The sequence below is a fragment of the Chenopodium quinoa genome, unplaced genomic scaffold, assembly GCF_001683475.1.
Source record: "Chenopodium quinoa cultivar QQ74 unplaced genomic scaffold, ASM168347v1, whole genome shotgun sequence".
Taxonomy (NCBI): domain Eukaryota; kingdom Viridiplantae; phylum Streptophyta; class Magnoliopsida; order Caryophyllales; family Amaranthaceae; genus Chenopodium; species Chenopodium quinoa.
The window spans coordinates 957727-983020 of NW_018744420.1; the positions used below are offsets into that span (position 1 = coordinate 957727).

The 25294-nt window shown below is 38.6% G+C and overlaps 1 protein-coding gene across 1 annotated transcript; it reads right to left on the minus strand.

Moving 5' to 3' along the window:
• Positions 1-14878: 14878 nt before the first annotated feature.
• On the minus strand, positions 14879-18884 carry LOC110696910. Its single transcript, XM_021874236.1, has 2 exons — positions 18704-18884; positions 14879-15750 (listed from the first exon to the last, which is right to left on the minus strand). Exons 1-2 carry the CDS (start codon positions 18882-18884, stop codon positions 14879-14881), a joined length of 1053 nt encoding a protein of 350 aa, XP_021729928.1.
• Between the last annotated feature and the right edge of the window lie 6410 nt (positions 18885-25294).

Below are 25294 nucleotides of genomic sequence, written 5' to 3' on the forward strand. Positions count from 1 at the left end.
GATCATTTACTCATTTAATCAACATATGAGTAAAAATATTATTTGATCATTTGTTGATTGAATTAGCAAATAATCTGTACACCCGGGTGTACATAATAGGCTCTCCGTCATAAAACAGATCTTTGAGGTTGTCGTTGTTAATCGTTGCTTGATGTTTTGTCGTCAATCGCTCCTCAAGGTCTCATTTTTGTCTTCACCTTCAATAATTAAAGTATGTACTTCGTAATATATCGTAATTCTCTTGTTGATTCATCATTAGCTTGTTTTTTTTTTTAAAAAAAAATATTTTTAGTTTCATTGCATTGATTTTTTTTTTAGGGCAAGCTAGCTTGTATTAATCAAAGAGACAAAACGTCTATGAGTGCATAGGGAGCAACATCACTAGGATAAGTGTTTTCCCAGATTTGTTCAACTCCGAAAGGAACAAGCTTAGCTAAGGAATGAGCAACACTATTGCCATCCCGTCTTACATGAGACCAACTAACAGAATTAAAAGATGTGCACATGAAAAAAATATCACCCATGACTGTATCAAGCTCAACCGAGAATTGTGCTCCTTTTGACAGACGATCAATAACTAATTTGCAGTCTGATTCTAGGATTATATCCTTGTGGTATGCTTCCAGCTTTAGTGCTCTAAGTATCCCCTTTGCTTCTGCAATCCCAGGTGACCAGTAAGCCTTCACTCTTCTTGTTGCAACCCAGAGAACTTTCCCTGTGTGTTCTCTAGCAACCATGCCCAAGCCAATCCAGCCCTCTTCTGTCAGGGATGCATCGGTGTTTATCTTGACAATGCCATATGGGGGAGCAAACCATTTGTTTGGGCTGCGACAGGGAATAGGCATGATAGCTTTGTAGATACGGGTGGTATATTTGTCAAACTCGTCCACATACCTGAAAACACGCTAGGTGAGGATTTCATTCGGTGTGGTTTTGTTCTTGAACACCTTGCAATTTCTTTCCCCCCATAAACACCAAGCGAGGAACATGCCTCGTTGCTTTACCTTATCGTCAAAAGGTTTCTAGCCTACCACCAAATCACAGAAGCATGAGGCTGAGCTCCAATTCGCCATCTGGTTGCCATTATAATCAGCCCATAGTTCTTTATCCCTTGAGCAACCCACAAGAGCATGCTCCACGGTTTCCAAGTCAGTCCCACACCATGGGCATGAAGCGTTATCAATCATATGTCTGTGAAGTAGAAGGCTTCGAGTAGGCAGCGTACCTGTGCAAAGACGCCAGAAAAAATGCTTTACTTTGGGGGTCACTTTAGCTTTCCAGATTTCTACCCCCGCTTGATGGAAGGTGTCAAAAATCTCCTCCTTTCCCAAGCATATATGCTGACTTGACCGTATACAACCCAGTCATTGAGAAAGCCCAACTAAGCTCATCTTCTTGATCAGTTTCACTAATAGGGATAGCCAGGATGTTTCGTCTATCCCTGTCATTGAAGCAGCTTTCAATGACATCCACTCGCCACTCTCTTCTATCTTCATCAATTATATTTATATCACACACCTTACGCAGATTTGTAGAGGCCCTGCTAGAAAGTAAACGCCCCTCAGAATCAGCAATCCAAGGATCACCCCAAATGTTTATATTTCAACCATTTCCCACCCTCCATAACAGACCTTCCTTCACAAGCGCCTTCGATGACCATATACTCTGCCAAGAGTAACTTCCTGTCAACCCGAGAGAGGAGCCCAAAAAATCAGTGTTAGGGTAGTACTTAGCCTTAAAACACGCCCCAAGAGAGATTTTGGAGCTTGAATTAGACGCCAAGCTTGCCTTCCTAACAAAGCATCGTTGAAAAAAGACAAATCCCTTAAGCCCATACCCCCCAAACATTTTAGGGTGCATAAGGATTTCCAACTTTTCCAGTGAGTTTTCCTATTCCCTTTCGATGAGCCCCACCAAAATCTGGCCATGGCAGAGTGAATATGTGTTATAATCGAACTTGGGAATTTGTAGACCCCCATCAGGTATGTAGGAATTGTAGGGTTTCGTAGTGACCCTCACTACGCGGAATGAAACCCCCTAAGACCCGCCCCCATAATTAATGCATCTAATACAAGCAAAACATAATTAAAACACAATTAAGAGTAAGGATAAGAATTATACCCTCGACGCATGCTTCGCTCTTACACTAAGCTCTTACTTCAACCTCGATAATGCGAGGCCTCCAACGGGATCGTACCCTCGAACCCGACCCGATCGTCCTAAGTCTCAAAGGTTAGTCAAGGCCCGGACAACATATAAACTTAGAGTTTTATGAATTCAAGGTTTACTCAATTATAGAGTTGCCTTTTCAATTCCACTCAAGTGTGTTCTTTCCCAAATACCCAAGCCTTGGTATTTATAGGAAAATGGACCCTTGATTTCCAATCTCCCACGAATGTGGGAGAGCTGGTAAATTTAACAATTTATTTAATTCTAAAATTAAATAAATAATTAAACCAATCACAACGCAACAAGTGGCGTAATTAGAGAGGGGTGAGTGAGGCCCAAGGTTTGGTGGGGGGGACCATAGCCTTACTCCCCAAGGCTTTTCCCAAGGTTGGTCCCCACCTCCTCACAAAACCGGCACCAAGGTTGCTGGGCTGGCAGCCAGCTAGCACGCCAGCTAGCGTCGCCAGCTAGCACCAGTCAGCATCCCCACATCACCCCAGCCAGCATATGTGTGCTGTGCTGGGCGATGCTCATGCTGCTACTGCGTGCTAGTGCTGGGCGCTGCTAGCTGCCGGTGCTGGCTTGGCACTCACAATCGCACGCACTCGCACTCCCACGCCCTCGCACGCCCAACATGCGTGCTGCTAGCGAGCCACGCATGCTGGGCATCGCCTCGCTAGCCACACGCACAAGCATGCGATGCTTGGTGCTATGCTAGTGATGTTGCGATGGCATGCATGCACACGCACTGAGCGAGGCTAGTGTTGTTGTTGCGATGCCCTACACGCACACGCACATACGCACTGGCCTAGCCATGCGATAGTGATGTGCTTGTGCGAGGGGCCTGCGATGGCACCTAGGCACCCAAGCATGCATGCTGCGGTGCTGTGCCATGCGAAGGCACGCACATACGCAGGCATGCTGCTGCGATGGGCTACATTGTGCACCTAGCACTCATGGCTCGCCTAGCACACCATGGTGCGCCTAGCATGCACATGGTGCGCCTAGGCTTGCGATGAGCTAGCCTAGCCTAGCACTTCACATGGCTAAGCCAATGTGATGCTACAGCTATGCTCGAACTTGTTGCTTGTGATTTTGCGATGCTCGACCTCGACGCCCTAGGCTCGATATCCGACGTCTGTGTTCGTAAAACTCCGACGACTCATTAAATCCTTCAGATTAATTCGTCGTCTCGGATCAGTTGTTCGATTGGGTTCGACCCAAAGGGTTCAGTTAAGATTAAGCTGTAATATTAATTATACCTAATATTACTAATCGGAAGCGGCCTCCACCTAGGCATTCCGATCACTTGACCTTACTGAAAAATTAGCTCTGTAATAATTCTGAACCCTCTATCAGAATAATACACTTGTTGGAAGGACGCCATTCCTTTAAATCTCCCACTTGTCCTTCCGGACAAGTGTGCATACAGTGTATAGCCCATTTCCTATGTCGCTTAATGTCTCTTCGTGAATTATAAGGTAAGATTCATTGTCATCCTTATTACGTTCAGAAGTGTTTCTCGATCTCCGAGTTCGACTGTCAATAAGCAGATGATTTCTAAAATCCATCTGAGCACGGCCATGCATTTTCACAGTCTCGCTCTTCGAGCGGCCTTGTAAACGACAAAGACATGTTCCCTATTGTTAATAGGGGACATTCCCAGTCTTGTACTGTAAGTTTCTCTTACTAAGAGGATCTAATCTCCCGAGTGTTCCCATTATGATCCCCAGTTACGGCAGACGTTAGGCAACATCAAGGAGACTAGTACTCAAACAAGAAAACTTCACAATACTCATGGTCGAGGAAATAAGTTCCGATAGCTATAATGAGAAATGTACTTATGACATTTTTAAATCTCTTAAAGTACTCTCATAGGTCGATCCGGTGCAGTTCCAAACCAGCACCTGTGCAAATGATTTATGACTACTATGTCCTTGCAGCACAAGAAACGGCGCTGTAAATCATACTAAACACTAATCTCCAGTGGTCATTAATCGTCCATCAGTTAAATGACCTCGATTAGGGATAATTTTCGATTTAAATATTCAATGTTCACTTAACAGGTGTTTCTTTATCCAAGACATGGTCTTGATACCCTATTTTGAATATTTCCATAAATCGAATGGACTCATTATTTAATTCTAAACCACAATTAAATAACAATGGAGTGAAAAATAATTTTGCATAAAAATTAATTACTCCATAAATGAATGGTTTCAATACAGTGTCTTACATTAAAACATCTAGTTTAATTAAAACACATGTACAGGGAATTTCAAAGCCAGTCTCCGACGTGCTTGATTCCCATTGCCTCAATGTGCTTGCTGTGTTTCACTTGAGGTAAAGGTTTAGTCAAAGGATCAGCCACATTATCATCCGTGCCGATCTTGCAAATTCTGATTTCACCTTCAGATTTTCATTCCCTTATCATGTGAAATCGCCTTTGGACATGTTTGACTTTTTGGTGCTCTCTTGGCTCTCTAGCCTGAGCGATAGCTCCATTGTTGTCACAGTAGAGATCTATCGGACCCTTGATGGACGGTACAACACCAAGTTCACTGATGAACTTGCGAATCCAAACAACCTCCTTAGCAGCTTCTGAAGCAGCCAAGTATTCGGCTTCAGTTGTAGAATCTGCAGTGGTGCTCTCCTTGGCACTCTTCCAACTAAACGCTCCTCCATTCAGACAGAATATGTATCCTAACTGTGACTTGAAGTCGTCTCTGTCAGTCTGGAAGCTAGCGTCGGTGTAACCTTCAACAACCAAGTCTTTATGGCCACCATAAACCAGGAATTTATCCTTGTTCCTTTTCAGGTAATTTAGGATGTTCTTGGGCGCAGTCCAATGTGCCTCTCCTGGGTTGGATTGGTATCAGCTCGTAGCGCTTAAAGTATACGATACATCTGGTCTGGTACATATCACGGCATACATGATCGACCCAATTAGCTAAGCATATGTAATCTGATCCATTCTCTCTCGCTCAACAGGTGTCTGTGGACACTGTTTCTTGCTGAGAGTTACGCCATGAGACATGGGTAGATGCCCTCTCTTGGCATTCTCCATGTGGAATCGTGCCAGTACCTTATCAATGTAAGTACTCTAGCTCAATCCAATCATCCTCTTAGATCTATCCCTGTAGATCTTCATGCCCAATATGTACTGTGCCTCTCCTAAGTCCTTCATTGAAAAACACTTTCCCAACCAGCCCTTTACGGACTCTAGTAATTTTGTGTTGTTTCCAATGAGCAGTATGTCATCGACATATAGGACTAGGAATGCGATGTCACTCCCACTGACCTTCTTGTATATACAAGATTCATCTGGATTCTTGATAAAACCAAACTTGTTGATGGCTTCATCAAATCGCAGATTCCAACTCCTGCTAGCTTGCTTTAGTCCATAAATGGACTTCTTAAGCTTGCATACCTTTCCAGCGTTGCTTGGATCAACAAAACCTTCTGGTTGTGTCATATACACAGTTTATCCCATTTAGGAAGGCGGTTTTGACATCCATCTGCAATATTTCATAATCGTAATGTGCAGCAATCGCTAGGATAATCCGTACATACTTTAGCATTGCAACCGGTGAAAAACTTTCATCATAGTCAATCCCGTGGATTTGTCTATAACCTTTTTCCACCAGTCTAGCCTTGTATATCGATAAATTTCCATCCTTGTCTGTCTTCAATTTGAAGATCCATTTACAATTAATGGGTGTGTAACCCTCGGGCAAATTCACCAAGTCCCAGACTTGATTTTCAGACATGGAGTCCATCTCGGATCTCATGGCTTCTTGCCATTTAGCAGCGTCGGGGCTCGTCATAGCTTGTTTGTATGTCGCTGGCTCATCGTCATCCATTACTAGGATGTCTTGATCATTGGTTAAGACAATACCAAGGTATCTGTCTGGTTAAGATCTTTGCCGTTGCGACCTACGAAGGGTAATGGGTTGAGCATTTACATTGTCTGTTTGATTTTGACCAATCTTCTCAGCTGCTTCCAAAGCACTTAGCCTGTCAATTTTATCAGGTTGACATTGTTTCTCGTCCTCTCGAACTTCGTTGAGTTCGATTTTCCTCCCACTTGTCATTTTGGAAAGGTGTTCCTTCTTCAAAAAGACACCATCACGAGCAACAAATACTTTGTTCTCGGATTTGTTGTAGAAGTAATACCCTTTGGTTTCTTTTGGATAACCCACAAAGAAACACTTGTCTGATTTGGGGTGAAGTTTGTCCGAAATTAATCGTTTGACATATGCTTCGCATCCCCAAATCTTGAGAAAAGACAACCTAGGAGGTTTCTTAGTCCATAATTCATATGGAGTCTTTTCAACAGCTTTTGACGGAGCTCGGTTTGGTGTTAGTGTCGTGGTTTGTAGCGCATGTCCCCAGAAAGAGATAGGAAGTTCACTAAGACCCATCATTGATCAAACCATGTCTAACAAGGTTCGATTCCCCCGTTCGGACACTCCATTCCATTGAGGAGTTCCGGGAGGTGTCAACTCTGAAAGAATACCGTTTTCTTTCAAGTGATCGTCGAATTCATGGCTCAAATATTCCCCACCTCGATCCGATCGAAGTGCTTTAAATTTCTTGACAAGTTGATTTTCAACTTCTTTCTGAAATTCTTTGAATTTCTCAAAAGATTCAGATTTATTCGACATTAAGTAGATATAGCCATATCTTCTAATGTTTGTTAACGAAGTTGAATTCTTAGTGGTCTTAGTTAGCGGTATCAACTCTTGTCTAATCATATGTAAAACATGCAATTTCCATTGAACATATATATTTGCAAGACAAGTTTGAAACAACTATTGTCAAAGTCTTACATTTAAAATAACTAGATGTCCAACACCATAGATCATAGTATGTTCAAAAGCATGATGAAACTAAGATTAGTTTAATTACATGTCATAGACAAAATAGTGCATGCAAGCACGACCGAAAAACCATCTTCGTCGTCTACTTGTCCTTGCACCAACACTTGATAAGATTCTCACTTGCTCCCTAAAAAGGCAACATAGAGTGAGTCATACTTGGTATCCAATACCTATGATAAGCTTAATTCACAAGTGATTAAGGAAGATACATGAGGTAGTCGGAACATTCCTTTCTTCCTCATCCTTGCGAAAGATCTTGCATTCTCGTTTGTAGTGGCCTTGCCCTGCACAATAGAAGCAACGAATCTTCGCCTTGTTCTTGAAATCCCTCCTCCTTGATGGTCTTTTGGTTGCCCTAAATGAATTGGCTCGGTGAAGTAGCTCCACCACACTCTTCAAAGAATGTGTCTCCTTTCTTTCAGAAATATATGCCCTTAGTGCATCATATCCTGAGTGGAGTAAAGTGAGCATAATATGACCAGCCATTCCATCTTCTAATGGAATTCCGAGGAGTTCCATGTGCTTGAAGAGCCTAGTCATTCTTGCCACATGGGGTCGGAGGGGCATACTCGGTCTCAACTTAGTGTTGCAGACTGTAGACCAAAGATGGTACCTCTCTTTAGCAAGACAACCTTGATCTGATGGCTTCACATTCATGTCTGTAAGTGACCTAGTCACCTCAAACAAGAGTCCATCATTGTTGTCGTTGAAACTCTTAGAGAGTCTCACACCGACAACATCCCTTAGTCCTCCAAGGAATAAGTCCGGAAAAGAGAGAGGAAGTTTTTCTTTCCATTCTTCCGGGATGGAGTTAGCCATGAGTTGTGACACTAATTTGCAATCATTGGACCATGCACAATAAGTTTCATCACTCAAGTCTTTCTTGGTACAGAGGGTTAGGAGGGAAGTATCCAGAACATACTCCTTGGAACAATTCCGGAGAGTTCTCCTGAGTTCCTCTTCTCATTCTTCAAGGTTTGTTAAGTTAAGCTTGATAGCCAACTTATCGGGGAGTTTCGGGCACACATGGTTGTTGTTTGAGTTACTTGCAGACATTGTTCTACAATTGAAAGAATTTGAAATAAAAAAACATTCATATAACCAATAAGTTTGAAATTTAAAAGCGTTCATGCAAATTTTCAATCTTATTGAGCATTTTATCCATGCATTGATAAATTTGTCCATTTTGGACGAGAATAAAATGATTCCGAGATCCCAAAGATCAAGAAATGGTTAAGCATGCTTTGTCTTGTCTTAGCATTAAATATCTTAAGGTAAGCAATCCAATTGCTAATAGCTCTAAGCTACTCTCGGTTTGATAAAATGTCGCATCTAATGCCCTCTTGACATTTTATCTCTTTTGCCACGACATCTAAGGACTCCTTACTGATATCGTTGAGCTTAACCAAGACAACTTGTATACCTAGTATACCTTACGTTCCTAGGGAAGTAGTGATGCCTCGCTTTGGCGTAGCCCATCACATACGCGCATTAGTCCGGTAAGTGTTGTTCTTGGAACGACAAATTTTAGCTCAATATTATTAAGGGACCTAGAGTTTCTATGTTGGTTGATTTAAGTGAACTTAACTAATCGTCGCAACATTTGAAATCCTAGACATGCATCTAACATTCATATATAACAATAATATATATATAAAGCATAAATTTGATGCATTTGGCAACTAGCATGACCCCTTGAAATCTTCAAATCTTCAAGGGTCTTCATCTTGGCTCGTCTTCTCGAAACGCCGTCTTGAGACATCTTTGCCAAATAAAATAACTAGCTACTACGACTAAGATTAATCTAAAGTACAAAAATACTTAACGGTTCGTAGACCGTATTTAGATTTACAAAAATACATAACGGAACGCAGTCCGTATTTTCTATCCTAGTCGGGTCCCACTAGTTGCCTTTTTCAATAACCTATTTTGAAAACAATCTTTCATTCACCCATTCACTATTTGTGAATGGCCCATGCATATTACGAAATACACAATTTAAACACGCAAAACTAGTAACTAACTTAGGTGGTTAATCCGATTAACGCGCCTAATTAAAACTAGTCAAAGTTGTTTAATCCATTATTTCTAAAAGTAAAATATGCTCACGTAATTAACTAAGCTCCCACTAAATTCCGCATCCATACTTAATCAATCAGATTAATTAAGTTGGCTTAACCCATAATTTGTCAAAATTTTGTAAAAAATTGAAAAATCGAGGTTTTAACCTCGTTAAAATTACATAAATATATTAAAACCAGCAAAATTTTCGCAAAATACATAGCTCAAAATTAAGCAAAATAGCCCACACAATTACTTAGTGGGTGCGCACCATGGCTGCTAGGCAGCCCATGCATTGTGCTATAGTGCGTGGTGCATGCAACGCCCAGCACAGCAAGCCATGCTGCTAGCACCAGCAGCCTGCCTAGCATGCTACGCATGCTGGCGCCTGCCAGCAAGTGGTGCGCTGGGCTAGTGCTTGCTGTCATGCTGCCCAACAACATCCCCTCGCAAGCTAGCTCCCAGCCACTGCCCCACGCATATCAGCCCAAGCTTCCCCGCCACATAGCATCGCACAGCAGCACGCTTCGATGCTTACCCCTGTGCACACCATAGGTAGCCACATGCGGGCTGCTGGGCAGCCCGGCTAGCCTTGGTGACGCTTGGGGTTTCACTTCAATTTGCGTGCAAATTTCTCGGGATTTTAATCTCGATTTACGTGCGACGTTAAATTAATCTAAATTTATTTTAGAATTAATTTAGGGAAAAATGAAAATAAAATAAGTCCAACTTAATTAAATTCAATTTTAATGGTGCACAAGCCTAAATCATCCAAAATTTCTTTTGAAATAATTAAGGTCTTCCTTTATGCTTAAAATTGAAAAGAGCTATGTCCATAATTAATTTAACCAATACGCAAATTAATAATGGATTTGACAAATGGGAGTTGGAAAAATAAATTAATCATCTAATGATAAAATTTTCCAACTTTTATACTTGTGTAAAATAACAAGATTACATCTTCCAATATGAAGATTAATCAAAATTTTACTCACAAGTATTTGAACTTCATGGACTTTAATCAACCAAAAATGAAAAAATCCAAACTTTGTTCAATCATGGAATTTAGGGTTAAAGTTCCAATCATTTAAACTTTTAAAGATTAGATCTTTAACATTCTTAGGAACTTGAAATTACACATTCACATCAAACATTCACACATTAATGCAATTTATTTGCATAATTGTGAAAGATCAAGTTTGTGTGACAAATAGCATATCAACTCAAGCACTAATTAAAACTACATAATTATGCTTAAGAGTATTTAAAATAGCAGTAGATTAGGGATGCAATAATGCATTTAATCTAACCTTGTAATGCTTGCATTAATCAAGGCTTTAAAAGATTTAAAATTTTCGATGAAAAACGAAAAAACCCCAAAAACTTGGGTTTCTGGTTCGAATTTGGCTTCTGGACAGCCCTTAAAAAGAGTTGAATCTGTTTTAGAATGTCGATTTCACCTAAAAAACACTATTTTAGAGCAAAAATCTGGGTTCAACAGCCAAAACGAGAAAAAACACGAGTTTTAAAATTAATTAAAACTAGCTTCTAATCCAATTAGAAAAACAAAACCAGAATTTAAATCTTGCTTTAAAACACCTTAATTAATGAATAATTGCAAAAATTAAAAGGAGCATGGCTCCGATACCGCTGTAGGGTTTCGTAGTGACCCTCACTACGCGGAATGAAACCCCCCAAGACCCGCCCCCATAATTAATGCAACTAATACAAGCAAAACATAATTAAAACACAATTAAGAGTAAGGATAAGAATTATACCCTCGACGCGTGCTTCGCTCTTACATCGAGCTCTTACTTCAACCTTGATAATGCGAGGCCTCCAACGGGATCGTACCCTCGAACCCGACCCGATCGTCCTAAGCCTCGAAGGTTAGTCAAGGCCCGGACAAATTATAAACTTGGAGTTTTACGAATTCAAGGTTTACTCAATTATAGAGTTGCCTTTTCAATTCCACTCAAGTGTGTTCTTTCCCAAATACATAGGGAAATGGACCCTTGATTTCCAATCTCCCACCAATGTGGGAGAGTTGGTAAATTTAACAATTTATTTAATTCTAAAATTAAATAAATAATTAAACCAATCACAACGCAACAAGTGGCGTAATTAGAGAGGGGTGAGTGAGGCCCAAGGTTTGGTGGGGGGGACCATAGCCTTGCTCCCCAAGGCTTTGCCCAAGGTTGGTCCCCACCTCCTCACAAAACCGGCACCAAGGGTGCTGGGCTGGCAGCCAGCTAGCACGCCAGCATCCCCGCATCACCCCAGCCAGCATATGCGTGATGTGCTGGGCGATGCTCATGCTGCTGCTGCATGCTAGTGCTAGGCGCTGCTAGCTGCTGGCGCTGGCCTGGCACTCACACTCCCACGCCCTCGCACTCCCAGCATGCGTGCTGCTAGCGAGCCACGCATGCTGGGCATAGCCTCGCTAGCCACACACACAAGCATGCGATGCTTGGTGCTGTGCTAGTGATATTGCGATGGCATGCATGCACACGCACTGAGCGAGACTAGTGCTGCTGTTGCGATGCCCTACACGCACACGCACATACACACTGGCCTAGCCATGCGATAGTGTTGTGCGAGGGGCCTGCGATGGTGCCTAGGCACCCAAGCATGCATGTTGCGGTGCTGTGCCATGCGAAGGCATGCACATACGCAGGCATGCTGCTGCGATGGGCTACCTTGTGCGCCTAGAACTCATGGCTCGCCTAGCACACCATGGTGCGCCTAGCATGCACATGGTGCGCCTAGGCTTGCGATGAGCTAGCCTAGCCTAGCACTTCACATGTCTAGGCCAATGTGATGCTACAGCTATGCTCGAACTTGTTGCTTGTGATTTTGCGACGCTCGGCCTCGACGCCCTAGGTTCGATATCCGACGTCTGTGTTCGTAAAACTCCGATGACTCATTAAATCCTTCGGATTAATTCGTCGTCTCGGATCGGTTGTTCGATTGGGTTCGACCCGAAGGGTTCAGTTAAGATTAAGCTGTAATATTAATTATACCTTAACATTACTGACCGGAAGTGGCCTCCACCTAGGCATTCTGATCACTTGACCTTACTGAAGAATTAGCTCTGTAATAATTCTGAACCCTCTATCAGAATAATACACTTGTTGGAAGGACACCATTCCTTTCAAGAATTGCCTGAATTACTGATTTAAGGAGGATCTCCTTTCCCGCTCTTGAGAGGAATTTCTCCTTCCACCCCTGCAATTTCTTCCAAACTCTGTCAAGTATAGCTTTAAACACAACTCTCTTCGACCGACCCACTAGTGTAGGGATTCCCAGATATTTCTCATGTCTATCTACCTGTCTCATGCTAAGAATATCCATCAGCTCTTCTCTTCAATCGGCTTCGACACCTTTACTAAAGGACACCTCCGACTTTTCATAGTTAATTTTCTGTCCGGATGCCTGTTCATATTGGTTGAGTACATCAACTACCGATTGACATTCCTGACGAGTTGCCCTGGTAAAAAGTAAGCTGTCATCAGCAAAGAGAAGATGAGATATCTTTGGTCCTTTCCGGCTAGCTTTTGCTCCATGCAGTTTCTTCTCTCGGACTTTATTCTGTAACATGTTAGAGAAGACATCAGCTACCAGAATAAAAAGATGCGGTGATAGGGGGTCTCCTTGTCGGAGACCTCTAGAGGGGGCCACCGTACCACAAACCTCCCCATTAATCACAAAAGATTAAGAAACCGAGGATACACAGTCCATCACCAGGTTTACCCATCGACCATCAAAGCCTATAGTGAGAAGGGGTCGTCGCAGGAAACCCCATTCAACCCGGTCATAAGCTTTACTCATATCGAGTTTCAGGGCCATGAATCCTTTTCTTCCCTTACACCTTTTCTTCATGGTATGGAAAAATTCAAGAGCAATCAAGGCATTATCAGTAATTAGCCGGCCAGGAACAAAAGCAATATTATTTTCCGACACAATCTCAAGAAGAATATTTTTTAATTTCATCACAATCGATTTTGAAACAAGCTTATAGAGAACATTACAAAGAGCAATGGGTCTATATTCGGCAGTAGTAGTAGGTTTATCTACCTTTGGAAATAGCACAATATTAGTCTTATTCACATGGCTAGGGAAACAAGAGCCATGTAAAATGTTACTCACAAACAAAGCAATATCATCACCAATAATGTGCCAAAAACGCTGGTAAAAAATTGCATGCATACCGTCCGGACCTGGAGCTTTGCAAGGCTGCATTTGTTGGAGGGCGCCATAGATTTCCTCTTTTGAAAAGGGTTTAGTGAGCTCTCTGTTTGCATCTTCCGAGATCATTGGGCTCATGGTACTAAGGGCTTCTTGAATGATGTCTTCTGTCGAGTTCGAGGAGGTGAAAATATGTTCGAAGTGCTTGGTGATCGTCGTTTCAATGCTTTTCTCATCCCTCTGCCATACACCATCAGCATCATAAATACCCCTAATGAAGTTCTTTTTCTTCCGTTGAGACGCTTTATGATGAAAGTATTTAGTATTTTTATCTCCATCTTTGACCTCTACAACTCTGCTCCTAATGTACCAGTAAGCTTCCAGCGTTTCATTCAAGTCATCAAGCTTTTTTTCTAGCCTTGTACACTCCTCCACGCTACTAGCCGAGACCCTCCTCTTTTGAGCCATGTGGAGGGCCTCCACTGCCTTAGCAATCTGCTTCTCAAGTTTGTGGAATTTTTTACAACTCCACGCTCCAAGGCCTCGAGCCACAGCTGCAATTCTATCAAGGATAACCTCCCCCACAGATTTTCCCAAGCCTTTCTTATAGTGATCTCGCAAGTTTCATCTAGTAGCCAGCTAGTTTCAAACTTGCTGAAATTTTTCTTCTTCTTTTTGGTGCTTTTAGTCGTGTTCTGGGAGAGTAGAATGGCGGCGTGATCGGAGCGGTACCGCATCAGATGATCCACCCTATAACTCCTAAATAGGTTCACCCAAGCTTGAGAGGCCATGAAACGGTCTAGTCGTCGTTCTCTGATCCTGTTATCCACCGAGAGCTCTCTCTCCCAAGTGTACCAGCTACCATCATACCCCAAGTCCCTCATATTGCAATCATCCATTGCTTCCTGGAATTTTGCAATCTCTCGTCTCTCTCTTTCCACACCCCCCTCAATCTCATCATACGTCAAAACTTCATTGAAGTCACCTCCGATCTGAATAGGAATGTCCCCCTCAAAAACCAAGTTGCGGATTAGGAGCCACGTCTTGTGTTTATCTTCCTCCCGTGGCCAGCCATAAAGTCCCACAAACCTCCAAATCTCCCCACTCGGGTTCCTTATATCTCCACATATGTGATTTTGAGAAAAGGAAATCAGATTAAAGTCCACCCCCTCTTTCCAATATAAGCATAACCCCCCTGCCTTGCTTCGACTTGACACCCCAAGAGCATTTGGGTAGCCTAATTGATCTTTAATTTTCTCTACCTCTGTTTTATTAATCATTGTCTCTGATACAAAAATCATATCAGGGGAAAATTTGTTGCTCCACCTACAAAGCTGTCGAACCATAGGGGAATTGCCCAAACCCCGGCAGTTCCAACATAGTACACTCATTATATTGCGAGAGGCGGGATTGGCTTAAACCAATCACCGTCGCCATAGATATTTCCATAGTTCCCCCCTCACTCTATTTTTCCTTCTTCTCACCAGTCGTATCCATCTCTCCAACACCCAGCTCCTCCAAGCCACGTTTAATAGGAAGAGTAGTAGTCCCATCATTCTCATTCGTCTGAGCACGAGCTACTCTCTTCCAAGTACGCCCCCTATTGATGTAGCCCGTATAGAATTCGAGGACTGAATTTTTATCTGCTCCACATTTTGTGAAGAATTAGATGTTTCGTGATCACCAAAAACATAGACTTGTTCCTCCAACACTATAGGGGCTGATGACTGAGATGTAGGAGGAGGGGCTATGATTCGAGTTTCTGATGGTGTAATCTGTTCACTGCCCAGATGATCACTTGCATTGCTATTCCTTCTCTCTCCCCTCTCTTCCTGATGGGGTTTAGGTGTGAAAGATAACTTCATGTTCGCCTTAAGGTTCTCCAACTCTTCTAATTCCTTCAGCAAGCCCTTTCTAAGAGTAGCTTTAAGGTTCATTCCCCAGCCCAATTGTTCTTGTTTTTTCTCTTCCTCAACATTATGGCAATCTCGCTCGGCATGTCCCATTATGCCACAAGCAAAAAAGAAAAATGGAAGCCTTTCATAGGCCAAGTTAACCTGTAATTCTCGGCCTTGACGATCCTTGATCATCTGGAAGCGCCTCAAGGGCTTAGATGTATCAAGCATTATTTTGACTCTTCGGTAACGCCCAATACCAAGAATATCATCTTCCATTTCAAGAATTTCTCCCATACCCTCTAAAATAGCTCTAACATGCGCATCAGTTCGGCAATTAAAGGGAAGATTTTTGATACGAACCCAAAAGGGAGAATTCCTGAGAATGACATCTTCCGGTTGCTCGTCTCCATCAATCCCTTTCAAGAGGACAAGCATATTATCGAAACACAATGGTCGTCCTTTCAAGACCTTTTCATAATCTTTCCAATGGAAGAATTGAAAAGCATAGAGATTAGGGCTAAGAACCCTAATAGCAAGGCCATGAATCGGAGCTGTAATCCCCCATATTTTTCTTAGTAAATAATAATAATATATTTTTATGTATACGAATATTTTTAATAATTTTATATTTATGCAAAAATATTTTTGGGAAGATTTCACAAAAAAAAAACAAGAATTTTTTTAAACCCATACTTCTATTTCAATTAAGTAAACTTACCCCTTATTTCTCCTCATTCACATTTATAATTAAGGAAACTTGCTCCTTATTTCCCCTTCTCAAAACCCTCGTATATTGCCTTCTACTGCTTCCCCTTATTACTCCCTTTCCCTTTCCCTTGCTCCCTTCTTCTCCTTTCACGACTCACAAACAAAAAAAAAAAAAAAAAAAAGTAAAAAAAAAAATTTGTTGCTTCCTCTGTTGCGCTGCTGCTGCCTCACCAGTAACCCACCACCGGTTTCCTCCATTTCCCCCTTCTCTTCTATCTTCCTCTCTTTTCTTGTTTAAATTCTTCAAAGCTTTAATCTTTACATGAATTTTTCGTTGATTAACAATTATTATATTTTGATTATGTTTTTGAGTTGTGAAAGATTGCAAATTTATCGAGTTTATGATATGTTAAGCATATAATTAATATTCAGATTTCATAATTTGTGAAATTAGGGTTTAAAACTTGATTTTCATGGTTTTAGGGCTTAAAAACGTGTTGCTAAAGTTGTTTAATTTGAGCATGATTTTGTTGTGATTTTGCTATGACTATGATGATGTTTAATTCGATAGCAAGTTCTTAATTTTTCGTAACTAATTTCTGAATTTCCGTTCGAAAATTTTCTTAATCACGTTTTAATCGCGTTTTGACTATAACTCGTCTGATTTTCGCAAAAAAAATAGTGTTTTTCGTGTGTAAACGATGCTCTAATCAAAACTCACTACCTATAGTAGTGAGCACCACCCTCTCGTGGCCAAATTCAGCTTCTAAGTATGGTTTTCGTGCAGTTTTCGATTTTTATCGAAGGTTTAATTGAATTTTATGAAACTAATTAAATTATAATTATATATTTCAAGTTTAGATTGTTGTATTCATACACTTTACTATTAAATTAAATTTTCTGATTTTAATCTTAGTTTAAATAGCTTTAAATCATGGTTTTATGATGGATTTTCAAGTTCTCAACATACTAACGTGCTATATAACGATTATTTCAAATGAAAACGTTTATGCGGTTGTTTTATAATTTTAAACTAAATTTTCAGATTTATAATTTTACTTCAAAGTGCTGAAATTTTATGCTGTAAGCTATACTTTTATGATTTTTAGCATATAAACTCATAGTTCAAGTACTAAATTGTTAACTTTGGCTATTGCGAATAACTTAAGGGCATTATTTCAATGATTTAAAGGATTTTAAAATAGTTTAGTATTGCTGTAATATATGTTGCTTGGGTATTAATTGAGCTATTGTTGTTCTGTCTAGGAGAGGACTTCGTAGAGGGTGACTTCTAGCCTTAAAGTGGCCAATCAACTTGCGTACTCAAGGTACGTACAAGTATAGAAAGAACCTTGACTTTAGAAGCATGTTTAAGGACTTATGTTAGGAGACTTGTGGATTGGTTGAAATTGTTTGGTAATAAGTTGATTGTTGATAAATGTGATGATTGCTTTAATTCATGTATGAGAAATTGCATTGATGTTTCCTATTGAGCATTATTTATGAAATATTTTGCAAAGAGAGCTTAGAAGCAAGCTACAAGTATATATATATATGGAATGAATCATTTTAATTACTTATTCATCTGTATTGAAATGGAATGAGTAAAGGTAGAATTAAAGTCTTATAAGACAAAGTTGAGAATTTGAGGTGCCTTATGCATTTAAGGTGTTTATACACCGAGGTAGTTAAAGGTTTCAATAATAAATGTTGTTTGTCACTGATAAATTAAGAATTGAATTGGAAACTTGAATGATTGATGTATGATTGGTTGTGTTGCTTGCATATGAGTCATCACCAAATTTAAACTGGTAAATCACGTAAAGTGCAAGAAGGATGAGCAATAAAACTCTAGATTTGTGCACATCTAGAGTAATGACAAACAAGGGTTGGGGTTCATGGGGTATTAGCCGTGTACTTTTCAGAGGCCGTCTGATCTACGAGTCTCTTATTTTAAATTCTTTTAAAATTATAATGAGTTAGATGAGATCTCATACTAGCTATGGCCACGGAGTCGTGCCCGTCTGCCATTGGATGTTTATTAATGTCTTCCGAAAGGAGGCATAGGGTTTTCTTATTTAATGTTCCGGAATGGTGCACAGGGGGACAACCCGGTCTATTGCTTAATCCATTTAAATTAATGAAGTGATCAATACTATTTAGAGAAACTTTGTAATAAGTAACAATTGAGTCATGTGTTCGAGTCAATGATTATATTGTGAGTGTATGGAATGCTTGATAGTATCATGCTAAGACTCTTTATTATATTTCGTAGCTTGTATGTACTCAGCGTTGTTGATTGCGTGCTTTTGTGTGTTTCTCTTGGTCATGGCCTTCGCCTTCAATGACCCTGTAATGATCCAATTCTTACACTTGTAAAATTGGGGAGCAGATTAACCACAGGTTTTTGCATAAACTGATTGAATCAGGGTGATGGGATTTGAGTGGAGCGTTGGCTAATCACTTAGTTTATTTTATATCATAGATTGAATTTTATTTTGGTTCTAATTCCATTTACTTCCTATTTTACTAGATTTTGAATAAGGGTCGTTATGGTTCCAACTTGTAAGACTTTGAGTTTTGACTTTTAGTTTTGAAACTTATATTCTTTTTAAAACTAAGTTAGTTTTCCGCAGTTGATTTCTAAAACCAGCCTTAACGTTTGAACACGTGGCGGTAGCACGCCAGTAATTCTCTCACATGTTATTAAAAGTATTTACAGGTGAATACAAGTTATTACAGGTTAATACAGGTTCTAAAGAGAGAATTATTAGGGTGTTACAGGAGCCCAAATACTAGTCATAGTCTTTTTGAACACCTCGATGTTGTAAGATCTCTGTGTAAGCAATTTTCCAACCAGCATTAGCGATAGGTTATTTTCCTCTTCGCCAACAGGAAGGGTTCCTAGGTCAATAGGCTTCTTTTCATCGTCACGGATATCCAATTGAGTATAGAGATTGGTGATTTCCTCTGCCATCGATGATGATAACCAGGCTTCGACGCAGAGATTAACCGGAAGTTCGGTAGGGTTTTATCCTAGAGATAGAGTTCACTCTTTCTCTCTCGAGAGAGTTTGCCCTTTCTTTCGAGGGAGTAAATTAAGTTAAGCTATCACTATAAAATCTTCATTGCATTGATTTGATAATATAGTACAGTTAGAAATTTGGTTCCATTTTGTAATCTGATAATTTCTAATATGCGATTCAATAATTCCAATATAAAATAAGAAAATTTGGTTTGATGTTACTGGATTTATAGTTTCTATAACATGTATGTTGATTGAACGGAGTTTAATTCGATATCTAACCAGCAGCGGACCTGCCTTTGTGCCTGGTGGGTCAAATGACTCACCAGGGCCCAAAAAAATTATTAAGTTTCTTAAAAAAAAAATTAAATAAATAAATTAGTTTGTTAATTATTGTGATTATTATTTTAGGTCAATTTTAAGCTTGTTAATTATAAGTTAGTATTGTAATCTTGTCAATTTTCTATTTGGATGATCTTTGTAAATAATTTTTCTTAGGAATTTTGGTAAAAAAATTTTTTTACATATTTGGTTATCGATTGTGACTCACCAGTCGGAAATTCCTGCGTCCGCCACTGTATCTAACTATTAGTAATGAATTAAATACAATGATATATGGTGATTTCGTACTATTAAGTTTTACACTAATTATATATTGGTGATTATGAATGAACAGGCCAGGTTCTGGAAAAAGCAACAAGAAACAACAAGAAGACAAGAGTTCTATGGTGGTTTTAGGGAAAATATATTAGTACAGTTTAGTTATTCTGATTTGTAATTAGAGTTTTAGTAAATTGACTAATTGGTGTAATGTTTGACTTTTAAACATAAAAGATTATATGATTTCATATGCTTCTTTTATTTTGGATGAATCTACAATGCATATAATGTAGATAACGGTCAATAATTATTTTCCTATTTAATGGTGGTGGCGCGTGGGGCAATTGAAAGAAGTTACTCCTTTACAGGGAAATTGCTATAGTTTATTTTTTTTAAAAATTGTACAAAGATACCACATTTCCTACATATATGGTCTCTTTGCCTTCTTATTATTTTTTATTTTTTTTATTATTTAAAAGGTATCTAAGAAACTATGCATACATATTTCTAGTATGGTTTCTTTGTTAAATCTAACTAACCAAACTAAAAACATGGTCTTGTATGCTAAGATATCATTGAAATATAAAACCATATAATTATTGGTCTCTTAGGCTTATTTAGTATGGTTTCTTATCCATTTTTTGTAGTAGTGACAGCGTCTTGTACCCCTGTAGAAGTTATGGTTAAATATAAAACCTCATAACTCCCCCCATATGTTCATACTCAAGGTATATACGTTCCAAGAGTTTTGGTGCATATTCTCTTACACATTACGTGATTTACCAATTTAACTAGTGATGACTCTAACCAATCAATCAAGAATAAACACAACAACATTCAACACATACTTCCAATTCATTCTTAAAATAATTAGTGAGCACATACTATTTATTTTTATTAAGGTTCCTTGCCTAGTTTTGTACATAAAATTGCACGATTACTACCTTGGTGCATAAGATGCACTAATAAACTTTCTTGACTCGAACTCAACTTACATGAGCGAATAAATAAATGAACTAACTTCTTGATTCAACACCAATAATAAATTGGTGAGAAATAAATTTATGAATCATGCTCAATAATTCTAACTTTAGCTCTTTTAAACATACATAAGTCTTGCTTATTAAATGCATGTCTTCTTGATACTTGAAAAAACAACATACTTCTATGATTCACACATATTCTACTTGTATCATGCCTCAAATAACATATTCACATGCTTGCATAATAATTCATGCTCAACCAACATCAATTCCAAGCATATAATCAACTAAACATGCTACTAATTCATCACTTAAATCATACTTTACAATCCTAGCATGATACTACGCATACACAAATATTCTTGTGCACATACGTATCTTGAATAGTGCCTAAACTCGGCTACACTCGCTAGAAATCACCTAGCTCAAAGCTTCCTACAAATAAGAATACATAACTATAATTAATCCACTATTCTCACAAAATTTCAGCAACTATAATACACTTTAAACCTTACTAATCAACCCAATTTAATGACAAAAAAGCCATAAAACCTTTTCTTTAAGTGGGTACTTTAAATCCTTTCAAAAAGACTTAGTTTTTATGACTTAAATGAAATTCCATCGTACTTATTCAATATAAAACATCACTAATAGACTAGGAAATCATATTTAAATCATTAAAACTTTTTTCCCTTTTTATGGGTAATCAAACCCTAACACAATAATTAAAAAGTAGTGTGTATAATTAAATTATAGCATTAATTTGAGGGCTTTAAAATCATTAAAAATATGTTTAAATCATTCATTAAATAATAACAACCTAGGATCAAACCCTAACCCTATACATTAAATTCCCAAATTCTAGGGTTTATAAATTAGGGTTTTTGATTGAATTATAATTTGAAAATTATAGGAATAATTTAACAACATCAAAAACCCATAATCAATACCAAAACATAATAAAAACCATGCTTTAAATTAAAAAAACATTAGAATTAAATTAGGAAGAGAAAAGAGTTTTTTTTTTCCTTTTGTACCAAACCGAAAAGGGGGAAGGAGGAGAGAGAAATCGGTGGCTGACTGGTGGTCGCCGGCTGCTGCTGGTGGTCGCCGGTGGTTGATGGTGGTGGTGGTGGGAGAGAAAAAGAGGAGAAAGAGAGGCATGGAAAGAGAGAGAAAAAAAAGAGGAAAAAGGAGAGAGAAAATAAAGAGAAAACTTTTGGAGTTTTTGTGAAATCTGATAATTATGATTTTAGAGTGAAAAACCTTGAGGTTTTAAAGTATTTATACTCCCCTTTTAAAACAAAAACTCATAATTACTCCCTCCGTCCCTTAATTAGATGTCTACTTCTAAAATTTCACGGGAATTAAGGAATTTAGAGATTCCTCAAAACCCATAATTGGAAAGTACAAAGTACATGTGGGGTTAGAGAGAGAGAGAGAGAGAAAATTAGTTGGTAATTATTGAAGAGATAGAGAGAGAAAGTGTTGGAAAATAATGTCAAAAGTACAAAATTAATAATGTCAAAAGTACAAAATAAAAGAATATTGATGACAACTCATAAAAAAGAGGGAATATTGTCAAAAAATACATTCTTAAAATAGAAATAGGCATCTAATTTTGAAACCCCCCAAAAAGGAAAGCAGACATCTAATTAAGGGACGGAGGGAGTACAAGACTATCATTGCTAAATCCTACTTCCCCTTAACTTTTTCCTTTGGGGCCAACTTGTTAGGCTTTTAAGTGTCCTCAATTTCCCAACAAGTTAATCCAACCATTTAAATAAAGATGACCCAATTCAAAATACTTTTATTGCCTCAATTAACGACTCATATTATTTTATACACACTTACATAATATTTAAATAATTAATCTTTTAAAAAGAAATGAACCATTTTAATTTATAAAAATAAATAAAATAAATAATTTATATACATAAATATATTATAAAAATACGGAGTACTACATTGGCAATGTCCGTTAACACTACTAGAAATAGCCCGTTTTCCGATGGAATCGTTCCGACGGACCCAAAATTCCGTCCGAAATTTCGAAATTTCTGATGAATTTGGATCCGTCGGAATATTCCTTTTCCGACGGAAATTCCGTCGGAATAAATTCTGTCGGAAATTAATTCTTCCGGCGGAATTTTCCCTCGGAAGGTTGTAATTCCGACCGGATTAATTTCCGTCGAAACATGTTAAGTAAGCATAGGATGCTAAATTTGGTTTCAATCATTGTAAATCACAAAAGCATAGTTCAAAGGAGAGAGAAAATTAACGGGAGAAAGAGAAAGAGAAAGAAGAAGAGGAAGATCCGACGCCACCACCGGGTTCCACGCATCGCCTTGGCCGCCGTTCAGTAAGTGGAGTTTGGTTTGTTAAGTGGTTTTTTTGTTTTTGGGACTCTAACCCTCACCACCGCCGATTCCGCAGCCACCACCCTTCATCGCTGCCACCAGAGGACGCTTCTGCCACCCTTGACGTCGCCGGTGGTTAATGTTGCTGTTCTAGTTATTTTTTTTATTTTTTAAATTTTTTTACAAAAACCCGGTGAAACTTTAACTCTAGAAGTGATTCGCAGCCACCACCGACGCCAACTCCACTGACGCCACCTCTGACCTTTTCCCCTCCGTCGCCGCGACCTAAACAATCAAAAATTCCGGTGGTAAGTCCTCCTCCCCCCCCCCTTTTTTTTAATTTTCAATGACTTAATTTCCTCCACACCCTATTTTGCAGCCACCACCGGCGCCGCCTCCACCGAGTTTGTCGTGCAGCCACCACCGAGTTCATATCTACCCATAGTGAGTTCCTTTGCCCCTTTTGTGTTGGTATATTAGTAAACCCTTTTATGTTTTTTTTAGTTTTAATTTTTGTGTAGGATTTGTACAATTAGTTGGTTTAATTGTCACATTACAAACACTAATGCAATGCATGTTAGTTTAGTTTATTGTATTTTAATAAAATGTAGTTTAATTTAGTTTACTTTTATGTAATGAATGTTAGTTTAGTTTAATATTATGATATGTTAGTTTGGTTTAGTTTAGTTTAATATGATGTGTGTTAGATTACTTTAGTATAATGTAGTTTAATTTTGTTTAGTTTAATATAATGTAGCTTAGTTTAGTTTAGTTTTATATAATGTATGTTATTTTGGCTTAATATTATGATATTTTAGTTTAGTTTGGTTTTGTTTTATTTGTTTTATTTGAATATTATGATATGTTAGTGTTGTTTATATAAATTATGATATATTTGTTTAATATAATGTATGTTAGTTTAGTGTATATATTTTTAAATGAATCATTTGCATAATCATATGCCTAGATACCTGTTCAAGGCATACACATTAGGAGTATGTCTTGAATAGTCCCCAGTTGGGACTGTCCTTGTGCGCTTATTCTCACTTAGGTGGTGAATGTATGCCTAGTTATTGATTCTATGGAATATCCTGCCTTTTCATTTCTGTACAATGTTCTCTGGGTACATATGTAGGCGTGTTTATTCGCCTACATTGTGTACTTGGAGAACCATAGGGAAATGCTGGCGGATTTTCCATAGAATTGAAAACCTGGCTTACATTCACTAGTGAGATTAAACGTACAAGGATGGGTTAGGTTAGAGTGATAAGGACCCTTTGGAAGCATTTCAAATCTCATTTGCATTTCCATAACATTTTGATGGATAATGACTAGGAAATACGCTTTATTACTGATGGGCGTTAGAACGGTCGTACATTCCACACTCAATCAAACACATTTATTAACAAACACCTTATAAACCAAGCATAATGACAAGTAAGATTTTGGTCCACAAGGAACGGGATATGGTTGCCAAAGATCTTTACACTTAAGCTAATTCGAAGTCAATTGGTGAATTGGGGTTCGTCAAGAAGACAAACAAACTATGGTTCTAAATCAATGAATTAAAGATACTAGGGAATGAGATCCACTCAACCAAGGCAAATAGGCAAACGGGGAGTAGAATAGACAAGATATAGCAAGGACTATATGTAAAATCAACCTCATGCAATTAGAAAACAACTCACACTACTAAACTTAGATTCCTCATTATTTTAGCAATAGATGATACATAATCAAATTACAATAAGTAATGACGTACTCAATTTACACTTCCATGTCAAATTAGGCATATCATACTATCAAGCTCCTAAGTCAAGGGTAGCTAAACCTATCATGAGGAACTAACAAGCAATCTCATATAATCAATTTAATTGCAATACAAACATCAATGCTTCTCCCACATTTGCATAGTTAACCCAAAAGGTCGAGCTTCACCCAACCCCTAGCAAGAAGACTACTCACAACTCATGTTTATCAACATGCAATCAAGAATTAGGGTTCTAAATACTTCAATAATTGGGGAAAAGTGGTTAACAATTGGAATAACTATCATCCAATAACAAATTACCAAGAACTAAGAAGATTTAAATAACATGAAAATACCAAATAAAATCTGAAATTAACTGGAAAAAGGTTGGAGAAATTACTAATTGAAGCTTCAAATGTTGAATACAAATTGCCAAACTTAGAGAATAATTCTTGAATTTCACTAATACAATGATTTGATTTGATGAAAACTAAGCTAAATTAATCCTAAGGAATGTTTCAAACTAAGAGAGGTCTCTGAAAACTAGGCTATTGTACCCCCTCTCTAAATGAGCTAAAGGGGAAGTATTTATACTCCCCGAAACACATAGGGAAATCCGTCAAAAGAAAACGGATTCCCAGCGAGGAGCGCCCGCTCCACAATGAGGAG

What these genes read in the sequence shown, in the direction of transcription:
- LOC110696910 (XM_021874236.1), bottom strand. Translation starts at nt 18,884, where the DNA reads ATGGCAGAGGAAATCACCAATCTCTATACTCAATTGGATATCCGTGAC. An exon ending in GTTCAAAAAGACTATGACTA is followed by an intron (nt 15,751 to 18,703) that starts GTATTTGGGCTC and finishes GGGGGATTACAG; the next exon opens with CTCCGATTCATGGCCTTGCT.